Source organism: Falco biarmicus, chromosome 4, assembly GCF_023638135.1.
Source record: "Falco biarmicus isolate bFalBia1 chromosome 4, bFalBia1.pri, whole genome shotgun sequence".
NCBI lineage: Eukaryota > Metazoa > Chordata > Aves > Falconiformes > Falconidae > Falco > Falco biarmicus.
Window position 1 is genome coordinate 12,057,824 of NC_079291.1, and position 12,618 is coordinate 12,070,441.

The 12,618-nt window shown below is 38.2% G+C and overlaps 1 protein-coding gene across 1 annotated transcript in view; it reads right to left on the reverse strand.

The window, feature by feature from the left end:
• Positions 1-441: 441 nt before the first annotated feature.
• ABHD5 (abhydrolase domain containing 5, lysophosphatidic acid acyltransferase) overlaps positions 442-12,618 on the reverse strand; it is a 30,396-nt gene continuing 18,219 nt past the window's right edge. Inside the window, exons 4-7 of the mRNA XM_056336297.1 lie at positions 10,244-10,398; positions 6,520-6,631; positions 5,802-5,988; positions 442-3,505 (exon numbers count right to left, since the gene is read on the reverse strand). Coding sequence (XP_056192272.1) covers positions 3,416-3,505; positions 5,802-5,988; positions 6,520-6,631; positions 10,244-10,398 — 544 coding nt within the window. The 3' untranslated portion in view covers positions 442-3,415. The remainder of the gene's footprint in view (positions 3,506-5,801; positions 5,989-6,519; positions 6,632-10,243; positions 10,399-12,618) is intronic.

Below are 12,618 nucleotides of genomic sequence, written 5' to 3' on the forward strand. Positions count from 1 at the left end.
ACGTGAAGAAGCCCCAAGAAATTACACATTTAAACAGCAGTTGACTATTAGCCCTATGCTTCTGGAAGCTCACATTTTAATGAATGCTAGCAAAACAGGCGTTCCTGAATATGCCTGCCCATACATTGAATCCAGATGTTTTTACTGCATTAAATCTTGTCTTACTTTCAGAAAGCTGTATAACTGATCTGGAAGGACTGGGAATTCGAGGAACCACAACAGACCACAGAAATCACTTCAGACAGAGACTGTCACATCAGCTCCCCACAAACAGTTGTAGCAACGTTCGAAAGATAAGGTTTAAAAAGAAATGCCAGCATTGGTTTAATCCAAGTGAAACCAGACGATGGCATTTCTCCTGTTCGGATCCATTTTTCCAAGCGCAACACCCACAAATTCACATTCTCCATTTCCATTTCACAATCAGATACAAAGAGGGACTTGTGATTGTTGCAAATGTTTTATTATAGAATCTTATCAATAAATTACTTCTCTGAAAATCAGTTTTTCAGAACTAAAATCTAATCTGGCAGGGTTCAATAAGTAACAAGATGAACTCAGCCATGCAAACAAAATATTACTAAGTTACTTTAATAAAATTTTATCACAACAACCCCAGGAAGAAGAGCGTGTCCTGGAGACTTAGACAGTTAATCTTTGATTTTTATTAATATTTTGGATTCTTTTTGTTATGCCCTAGCCTCTGGTACACAGCTGTCTTCATTTTGTTGCTAGAACAGGATAGATCTTTGGGTATCTTCATGCCTGTGATTCTCGTCTTATTTTATAGCACTGTAATAAAAACAGCATTCAGTATTCAGTGCTCACTGCAGTACATTTAAGCAACTGGTCATCGCACTGACACAGAACTATTGGAAAAACCGAGCTTGCTCCTAGACAGTAATTGCTCACAAAAGGTCTAGCTCCCATGTCTTTTTAGTATGTGCCATTCATTTTCTGTTCAGCACCTCTTCGGATGTTTAGTAGAGTAACTTTATTGGGTTATGTTGCACACAATAGGATATTCAATACTCCACCTTGACCTTCACAGCAGTATCTAATACTGCTTGGAAGACAACCAACAAACATTTTCTTTGTATATACAACCAGCATTCTGAACTTGCAGCTACTTGTTGAAAAATGGTTACCAGTTTCAGTTACAAACAAGAAAACCTAAGAACACTGAGACATTTGAAAGTAAGCATTACCATGGTTTTGGGGATGGTTTAGCTCAGCTTGTTAATTACGCTTGATTTCTAGGGCTTCATTACATAATTTTTACAAAAGCAACACCATGTCTTAATATTAATCAAACATAACATTTAAGATTTTTTTTTTATCGTGCAAAACTTAAGCAGTAAGTCTTATTAGTACAATAAGCTGAAAAAGCAAGGGATATTTAAAACAATATTCATATTCAGTGTGCAATTTTTATCCCTACTTCCATCTTTTGATGTGGAATCTAGAATTCCATTCAGTAAGTGCTATTTGCAAATACCAAGTTTGTTTCACATTTGTTATTTGGAGGAGACTCAGTATATTTTTGCACTACATTTTTACAAACAGAACAGCTGTTTAAGTTGAAAAATACAAATTAAGACACTGAAAAGGGTGAGAAAATACATACTGAAGGCATCCACCTAAACGGTGGCATGACTGATAATTTATAGCTTATATTCAAAAATACAATTGATATTCTGATTTTTCATTTTGAATTCAAGATTTTAGCAAATAACCGAAAACTTTGTTTAAAAAAATCTGGCATCTGCTAATTGAAAAAGTAATTCAATAGTAAATGTTAATTAAAAACTTTAGCTTGTTAGATATTAAGTGCTACCAGTCAAGGCAGTCAACAAAGACTGTTTGATGTTTACATAGCACCATATAGATAAATATCTCCTTCAAAAAGAGGGAGATTATGTTCAGCTGGTAAAATAATCAGAGTACTTCCTGAATATTTTAGGTATCTTTGCCTTCCACATCATAAATATGTGCAACAATTCCTTAATTTGAGAAAAAAATGCACTGAATTCCACTCAAGCTTTAAAACGGTGCTATCGTTAATTCAAATTCTCTATGTATAAAAGTATCAAGAACTCTTCAGTAGTCAATTTAAGATTCAAAAGCAGATCAATAGTTTCATGTAAACTTGTTAAAAAACAAACCACCACATAATTTGGCTTTAAAGTGACAAAGTATTTTGCTTAATATAATTTACTAAGCATGTGAAGAACTAACCTACGATTTCAAAAAGATGCAGAGACTGGATTATCTCCAGTAATGAAATACTCAATTAACATTTATACTTATATAAACAATCACCAAAACATGTAATTATAATTTGTTACAGTGGTATTGTTCATTCCAGTAATAATCCTTCCTATAAGGAGGCTGCACGTTAACTGAAATACACTATGCTGTTGTAGTTCCCGATTAGAGAACATCGGTATTTTCCCTCTGCCTCTCCTCCACCCTGAAATTACTAAAAAGCGGACTAGGTTTTCTGTCTGAAGAGAAAAGGAATTACCTACCCGTTAGCAAAATCTCGTCAACTTACAATTGTTAGATTTAGGCTAGTAACAAATCTTGCAGAAAAATGTTAAAAATAGATGGAGTAACTAGCAAGCCATCTTCTGCATTTTAAGTCACTGAAATCTACATATCAAAATATTTTTGATATGTAAGCATGAGTGCTGGGGACATCATCGACTCTTAATAAAGTGAGCCTTCCATAAAAGCTGCACAGATGGAAAAAAAGACTCCTTGAGATAAATGGAAATAAAATCCAACAGAAGAAAGAGTTCCTAGTATGAAGCCCCAATTCCTTACAAAGTAACACATGTATTTCAGTGGCAGACACTGCTCATTATTTTGGCCTTGCCCTTCTCCCAAAATCAGCTTCATAAGCTGTTATCACTCCAATGAAAAAAACCAACACCCTCTTAAAGTATTGTGTATGGAGCTCTGGATTTCAAAAAGAAAATACATGAGTGATTTCATATTCTTGCTATGAAACATCAACTAAAAAATACGGATGTTTGTAAAGAAACCAAATTGCATTTTATACATTGTCTCCGTATCAATACAGTTCCCTGTGCTAGTGGAGAATTCAACATTTCTAGAGACCAACATGTGCAAAATTCAACTAAATTTTGAAGAAAATTCCAGTTTAAAAAGTTACATGTCATTTCATATATGAGAGGCCAATAATCTAAAGCAAAGTTTGCTTCAAATCTCCCTAACCCCCCCCGCCCCTCAAAAGGCACTCAGTGGTTTAAGTGTGCAAATGGCTTCTTAGAAGAAACAGTGTGCAAACAGAGCCTGTTCCATTAGCTCCGAGTTCCTTAGTGATTTCCTAGAGAGTATTGCTATTGAATGCTATCTACGGTATGACTTTCTGAAGAACAGAAGACAGTCAGTCCACAGAATCACAGATATCTTTCACTTTCTGATTGAAGTCTTCAGGTTGATCAGCATACACATAATGACCTGCACCAAGGATAGCCTAGAGGATAAAGGTAAAGAAACAGGTCAAAATCACAAGAACGTAAAAAGCCAAATAAACACTGGGATATGTGAAGAACCTGACTTTTACAAATTACCTACTTAATAACATTATTACTTGAAAAGAAAAATTTCGAAACAGTAACTGATGATCTCTTGCACCCGGCCTGTGTTAATGCAGTTAGCACAACTGCTGCCAGGAGGTGGTATCATACAGCCTAAAAAGGACTGTAAACGCAAATTAAAATAAAAGCTTGTTTCACCTGTTGAAGGAAATTTGCTACACAGGAAAAGAGGGTAAAACTACTGCTGATTCAGCTGCACACCTTGTTGAAAAAGACAACCATACAAGTCACCACAACACAAACTTAGGAGAATGTGCTTTACATGTCAAACTGCTGATTCATCTTCATCCCCTTCATTCTCTGCTCAAATAGTTCTGCTGGTTGGCTCTTCAGTTCTGTCTCTTATTATAAAAATGATACGTAAGAGACTAAAGAAGGTACTAGGGCAAATGATTAAGAACTCAGAAGCTTAAATTGCTGGGGATTTTCTAGATTTGTGGAAGCACATTTGAACCCTCTGAATTAATAACTCTTATGTTAAGCAGGGACAAGTAAAATGCAAATGATGCAACATATTGGGGGGAACTGCTCAATTGCAACCCAGATTATTTCACAGCAAATATGTAACAAAAATAAGGGCAAAAAGTAACCACACACAGGGTGGTTACCCTATTCCTAAAATTTATCATTTTCTGCCAGAACTAATACGAAGACAGCCATCACCACAGTGTACAGCAAAGACACTTAATCCATTTTCTTTCCATTCTATAATCACTCCAAGATTAATTTGTATTTAAATCTATTTTTCCCCTCCCTCCACTAAAACACTCCCTCTTAAGTGTCTAATTGAAGCCCACTAAAGTATAGCTATGATATTGTGTTAAAAACTCCCACAAACTCAAAGTAAAAATTAGAAATAAACACACATAATAAAACCCCAGAACCTCTGTGCATTTTACCAAAGATGGCACTATCAGTCCACATCTCAACCTAAGCCTCATGCCAAACCTTTGCATCTCATAGTTTTTTTAACGTCCCTATAATTTCTTTTTTTTTTTTTAATTTACATTTTAGAATCGGTATTTACATTTACCTCCAATTTACATTTTAGAATCGGTATTTGTCTTTAAAAATTTTAACCTGGAATACAACCGCTTTCCACAGTCATTTCTAAAAGCCACTGACCAGACTGGAAGAATCTGCCCGAATAGTATATGCCTATCCTGGCAATATGTTGCGTACTTCTTAACAGAGACTCTTTGTTATAACTTTCTCTCTTGACTCAGTTAAGTGACACTTTCAGTCTTGATGTCAACATTTATGACATGCATTTGTGCTCTTTAACATGTAAACAGTTCAATAACACCACCTTTTCTCTGAGTTCCAGCTCTGATGTCAGCTACATCAAGATTATAAAATTTTGAGTGACTTCTTGTAGTGCACCATCAACACCACGTATCATACACTGCTGTCCAGACAGATCAGTAAGAAGACAGATGGTCTATTCAAACATTTTATCAAGCCATAGCACTGTAACATATATGCATGTTCAATTACCACAGCTGCCTGATGTGACAATGCATGAAGAACACTTAAATTCATTTGGTTTTATAGAAATCCACAAAAAACGCAGTGTGTACTTTCACATCAAGTTGCAAGTACACACATTTTAAATGATAATGTTGTACCTTTAAACAAGAATGTATTAGCTAGGAAGGCAACACCATGTATTTTTTTAAAGACTTAAAGAAAGACGCTTAGAAGAACCTTAAGTACCAGCTACAAACCACTCCCTTATGAGAGAAATAAAAGCATTATACAGATTAGAACAGCTTATGAACGCCTCCTCACTATCATACATAAATGCAGAAATTAGGACTGCTGTGGTTTAAAACACAGACAAAACCCCAGATACTTACCAATGACCACAAAACCTACTTGTATAGCATACTGTAGAGGAAATTATTTTGCAGAGCACAAGAATGACGTTGCTCAAAGATCTAATTCACCTTCTAGTGCTACAGTGAGTATCCTTCTTACTCTGGGAATTCAATACTCTTTTGCCTGCTTTTTCTCTCTCTGTTACAGAAAACATAAGTTATTACTCCTGGCTTTAAACCAAAGGGCCAGCATTTCCACAGTTGGTATAAAAAACCCGTTAAGATACGACTTAAACAAATCCACACAATACACAAACAAACAAACAAACAATTGCTTTAAAAGTCAACTTACTAGTGTCTTCACATACGAATTTGGTCTCAGGGACTGGATAGTGCTGCCAGAATTGCCATCTATACATGAACGTGCTCCATAGACCACAGTGATAGGAATGTTTTGATCCATTTGTGGAATCCGTTGCAGCATCGGCCTTTTTGCCCACCCGTAAGGGATTGTCATGTTCTTGAAAGCTGTTTCACCACTTCAAGTCATTCAAAAGGGTAAAAACAATTAAATTTCCACTGGATCTGCATTTTCTCTAAATTGGAATATCTGTGCCTTTTGGTAACACAGATTGCAATAGTACATGAGGCTAGGATTTTTTACTAGTAAGAAATAAAAGTTTTCAAGGTCTGCATGTAATTTTCAGCAGAAAAAGCCTATGTTTTTACAGTACTGATAATACTTAAAAGAATGACATGCCTTATTTTTAAGAAATTATTTACAAATTAAACCACTGCAACAATGTTTTTGTTAAGTGTCCAAGCTCTCTCAGAATTAACACACAGGCAGTTTAGAGGAAATACAGAATTAGGATAGCTTTTACATCTATCAGTTTCTGGAATTCAGAAAAAGTGCAATGCTATTTTTTTCTTCAATTATTAAAATAAATATTACAATTTAAAAAAAATCCAAAACATGCATGCTGTTGCCATGGCCATTGGAGGGAGTAGCAGGCACTCAGTAAATGAAAGACAGACTTCAAAACATGCACCGGGAAACTCGTACTCACCTGGGTGACTGCACATTGCAGTGATAGATATATTCAGCCACAGTGTTATCATCAAACATTGATGAGTATTTTCGCTTGAAATCTGGTCTTAAACGCTGAACAAGGCTCAATCCTGTTCAAACAGAAAATACTATTAGAGGAAGAATTAGTATAGACAACTTTATCAGATTGCCTAACAGTTTTCATTACAACCCTTCAAACATGTTCCCTTGAAACTTGTGGCTAAGCTTGATGACTTCTAAACCAATGTTTTGTTTCACCACTTGCATGTCTTGGGAAAACATGATGGCATTACACCATAATATTCCAAAGGATTTTATGCTGCACCAGAAGAGGGGCAATTCAATGCCTGTTGAATACATACAGGGAATGGTTAAGAAGGGCCACTTGCAGCAATAGAAGAAACATGTAAAGGGGACCAGCAAAAGGGCTAAGCAGAGTATTTTTTTGCCACCAGTTTAGTCTCACATGATACCAACACCATCTTTCTCCTTGCTCTGGCTGCACTGGGTGGGTCAAAAGCATCCCACCCTTCAGAACCACAAGGCACTGTTGAAAAAGCTGGGCTATTTCTCTTCCTTACATGTAAGTATGTGCTCTCCTTTTACATAACACTCTTTTTCTGAAGCTAGTTCTTCTTTCAGCTAAACAGTAGTTAGATCAGAAGTCTATGCTGAAAAACAGGTGTATAAATCTTGACATAAGACAAAAGAACTGTCGTAAGATTCAACCTGGGAAAGACATTGCCCCCATGCTCTCTAAACAGCCAAAGCAGAGAAGCGGGTCTCTTCAGGGGCTAGTTCAGGCTTTCTGAAGTTAAGCTCCTATTCTGAATCACTTCTTTAACGAAGGGAGGCTTCTTCTGATGATGACCAGATGCACCTCTGGGACAAGAGCCTCACCACAAGGCTAATCTTAGTCTAAGAATACTATTCCTCCCTGAAGAGATCATCTCACAGTTTACCTCTTGGACATTATCAAGTGAAAACAGAATCATATCATAAAATGGTTTGGGTTGGAAAGGGCCTTGAAGATCACCTAGTTCCAATCCCCCTGCCATGGGCAGGGACACCTTCCACCAGACCAGGTTGCTCAAAGCCCCATGCAGCCTGGCCTGGAACACTGCCAGGGATGGGGCATCCACAGCTTCTCTGGAAAACCTGCTCCAGTGTCTCATCACCCTCACAGTACATAATTTCTTCCTAATGTCCAATCTAAATCTACCCTTTCAGCCCCTTGCCCTACTGCTACATGCCTTTGTAAAAAGTCCCTCTCCAGCTTTCTTGTAGGCCCCTTTAGGTGCTAGAAGACTGCTATAAGGTTGGCCTGAAGCCTTCGCCTCTCCAGGCTCAACAACCCCAGCTCTGTCAACCTGTCTTCATAGGAGTCATGCTCCAGCCCTCTGATCATCTGTGTGGCCCTCCTCTGGACTCACTCCAATGGGTCCATGTCCTTCCTATGTTGGTGGCTCCGGAGTTAAATCAGTACTCCAGATGTGGTCTCATGAGAGCAGAATAGAGGAGGAGAAGCACCTCCTTCGACCTGCTGGCCTTGTTGAACTCCATGAGGTTTGCACAGACCCACCTCTCAAGCCTGCCAAGGTCCCTCTGGATGGCATCTCTTCCCTCCAGCAGGTCAACCACACCACACAGCTTGGTGTCGTTGGCAAACTTGCTGAGGGTGCGCTCAATTGCACTGTCCATGTGACCGACAAAGATGTTAAACAGCACTGGTACCACTACGAACCCCTGAGGAACACCACTTGTCACTAGTCTCCTCTTGGACACTGAGCCACTGACCCCAACTCTTTCAGTGTGACCATCCAGCCAACTACTTATCCACTGAGTGGTCCATCCATCAAATCCATGTTACCCCAATTTAGAGACAAGGATGTCATGCGGGACAGTGTCAAATGCTTTGCACAAGCCCAGGCAGATGATGTCAGTTGCCTTCCCTTATCCACCAATGCTGTAACCACGCTGTAGGCAGCCACCAAATTTGTCAGGCAGTTTGACCTTAGTGAAGCCACACTGGCTGTCACTAATCACCTCCTTATTTTCCATGTGCCTTAACATAGTTTCCCGGAGGATCTGCTCCACTATCTTGCCAAGCACAGAGGTGAGACTGACCAGCCTGTAGTTTCCTGGGTCTTCTTTTTTTCCCTTTTTAAAAATGGGGGTTGTGTTTTTCCTTTTCCAGTGAGTAGGAACTTCATACTATTGTTAATCAATGCAATTATGATGATGTCACTTCTTTCCACTTGTCCCTGGCCAAAGGCCTGGTACTATTTATGTAGACCTTGTCACAGTGATCTACGCTTTTGTAACCTTGAGACTAGACTATTGCAACACACCCTTACGTATGCTTTAGAACAATTCAGAAAACCAATACAGCACAAGAGAAAGTAATTCCCTTGTGAAACAGCGATTTAAGCCCTGAAGTGATGAAGATTTTGCAAACATTCTGCAATTTGCTCTGCTGCTTGTATTTTCTCTATAGAGAGTTCAATTGCTGGACTTACAAGTGCAAACAGACAGACAGGTTTTTTGTTTGTTTTTTTTTTAACACAAATGATACAGTTGGTTGGGAATAAAAGAAAACACAGAAGAAAGTGACTAATTCTGCATCTTCCCCTGCCATCAGCAGAGGCCACAGCATGCCCATTTCCAAAAACTAAAGGACTGAAAGTTACCAAATTTTAGAATTCACTTTCTGTTTTGATAAAAAGTGTTTTGCCTGTGGGTCCAAACACAAAACCATTCTCCTTCCCTGGGAATTTACAGCAGAGAATGAAACAAGGAGTCAAGGCACCTTTGGAACAAATTTTGGAATGAAATCACACTGGTTCATTCTCATGATGTTAACTGAAGACACTCTCAACTGTCTGGCTGATGTTTTCCACAGTGTCTATGGAAACACTAAAATAAATACTAACACTGAAGACTGACCTCCACAAAAAGTACAGTGACTTTACCGTTGTCACTGACCTCCACAAAAAGTACAGTGACTTTACCGTTGTCCTGAGGAATTTTTAGGTATTCAGCTCTAGGAATGGAATTCCCAAATCTAATCTAAGCACCAAATCATTTTTGGTCATCCCTACCCAGTCCTAGTATTGGAGTAGACAGAGTTTATCTACCATCTCATCAGTGCTGTTGAAGCAGCATAGAAATATGAAGGAGAGACTGCCACTGTAATGCAGGACACCAATGAGACCCACAAAATTTGCTAGAATAATAAAAAAATGGCTAATGGAAAGAATCCAGTTTCAATTTAACTTCTCCGAATTCAGGCCAAAGACTAATGAGTTTATGAAAGAATGCCTTCCAATGGTAACCAAATTTGGAAATTCTGTTTGTTCATCAAACTCCACTTGGAAGGAAAACTAAATGGACTGTGACCGGAGGCAACCAGAAAAAAAACTTACCACATTCATGCTTCTGCTAGGCTTCCCCAGCAGATGACCACATAACCTGACCCACTGTACCTGTAGCTTACAATAACGTAGCTTGTTATAAACTATCATACTAGTATTTCCAATAGAAAGAGCTTACACTCTTGTCCTGAAGAGTTCGTCTTTCCTCAAACCCTCCCCACTTTCTTCTCCATCTCTTTTCTCTGTGGGTAATATGGGCTTGGAACAAAGCTTATCTTAACGTGGTATCTACCCTATGATTATGTTTAATGAAAACAGAAGCAGGATTTAAATGTAGCTTAAACTCACCAAAGGGTCCTGCTATCCTCAGCCCAGCTAACGGATTAAAGGGACTCAATATAGCTCCTAGTGCTTTGATCCAAATTGGAATTGGTCTTTCGTGGTCAGCATTGTCAGGCCTCTCCGGAAAACCCCATGGCTCCACTAAGATAAGATGTTTGACCCTGTTGGCAAAAAAGGTTCAGAGGTTTAGAGCTCATTAAATTTTCTTTGACTGAGTGCAACGGAGATGTGTTACCTGTGGACTACGCAACCTATTTTAGTCACTTCTACCACAGTGGCTTATTACCTACTTCCTGATTCATCAATGATTTTGCTTTCAATTGCTAATTAGAGAGAGACTGAATTGCAAGTAATCATATGCATGAACACCAGGAACTTGGACGCTCATTTCACAAAGAGAAACTCAGTATTCAATAGATACCCACTGTCATACACATTTGAGAAAAAGGCCAGGTTTTTTTCTGTTTTTAAAAATAGCCTAATCTATATGCTCAGTCAATATTATTTGCAGGAGCAGTTTAATTTGAGAGAAAATAATATAATGCAACTGTTTCATTTAAGTAAACTTGCTTCCAAGCTACCTAAGCCATCTGTTCTAAGAAAAGATGCAACTAATCTGAAAAATTATCACAGTAAAATTTGAACTGAAAGAGGCAGACCAAAATTAGCAGGTGTCTTCTAAATGTATTGATTTTAGGTCATGAAAGAAACATCAGAGAGACGATTTGTAAAAATACTACTCAGAGGAATAGTACAGAAAGCATAGTACAAGTCTCCAGCACATGCAACCTTTCATCAATTCAAGCAAAAAATCTATTTCATCTCGGCAGATTAGAATCGTCCATTTCTGTTTAATCCCGGAAAATGATGTCAGAAGTGATTCCAAAGGCTATTCTGGACTATGATCAGTTCCGAGGTTGAAAAAATATTAACCTCACAAAGATGTTTCTTGGCTGTCAGCTCAGCCACGAATGTATTTGCACACAGCAACAAACACCACTGTAAGAGACAATAGGATAGAATTTAACTATACAAACCAAGCAGGAGAGATCAGACACTAAGGAGTGCAAGCAATGAGGAGCTGTTCCGGGCAGTCACACATTCTATGCAAAAACTATGGCATTAAACATAACACAGCAGAGACATGAATAAAAGTAAGAGTATGCTTTTTTTCATGCTTCCTTTCTTAATACTTTCCAATCTATCTGGCATTTCACCTTTTGGCAATCAAACCTAAAATGTAATGCGGGATAACAGGAAGCTGACCATGAGAAGAATCCCAGTAGTAATAGTCCAGAAGTTGCAGCATTTGAAAATCACCACCACCCAGGACTATTCTAAATGGGAATCTTTTTAGATTAGTAAACTCAGATGTCCCATGAACAACTTTGGTACAGCGCAGTAAATTAATGGATCATCTAAGCTTGCAGAAACAGATCTACTTGCCTAACAATATGTATCCAGAATCCCTTAAGCCTCTAAAGCATTGTTAGATAATCTGGCTGCAAGCTATGCTATGTTTATCACTTGATACAATGCCATCTTAAGATCTGACCAGTCAATTTTCTAATTTGATGGTGTTAGTTTAATTTCAGAGAAACATGAGTAATGTGAAAGCACAAACCGAAACACCTCCAAATTAATTAACTCCAACTTAAGCACAAGTGAGGCATGAAAACAGTGTCACTTTCGATGCAAGTCAGCAGGGGGCAGAAACAAAGTCCCATCCCACAGGGACAGGACAGTGCCATTTATAGGTATTTCCGAAAAAGGGGTAAGGAAATTGTGATTCCTAGAAGAAACTAACTACAGTTAACTAAAAGTTGTTTTATGCCCAAAGGGATAACAGGTTTACATCCCTAAAGCAGAGGACTGCATTTCTTCACTGCAATTCTGGATTTAGACACATACCTACTTTCACACATCACATCCAGCCGCATGTGACAGCTGTCATCCACCTAGAAGTGGCAAAGTGTTTCAGGAAAAAACGACGTATGAATTTACTTCAAAATGTCCAAATGAGAGACAAAGGAAGGTATATGGTATAAATCGATGTGAATATAAAAGAGTAAGATATGTTTTATATAATACAGACTCTGCCATATGATGTGGAAAGCTTATATTCACAGTTTTTCACAGGACTCCACTATGTCTATCTAAACAAAAGTAATGTCCTTTTCTTGGTACAGAATGACCTCAGCTGGTGGGATACTAGCTCACGAGGGGCTATATAACCAGACTATATAAAAAAAGAGACAAATTATTAGTTTAAGGGAAAAAAATGGATTAGCTCTTGGCCACAGTGTGGTGCAGAAAATGCTGATGAAATACAATTACAGGACTGCTGCAGCTGGGTTGTTTCGCAGAGAAGAAATATGAAG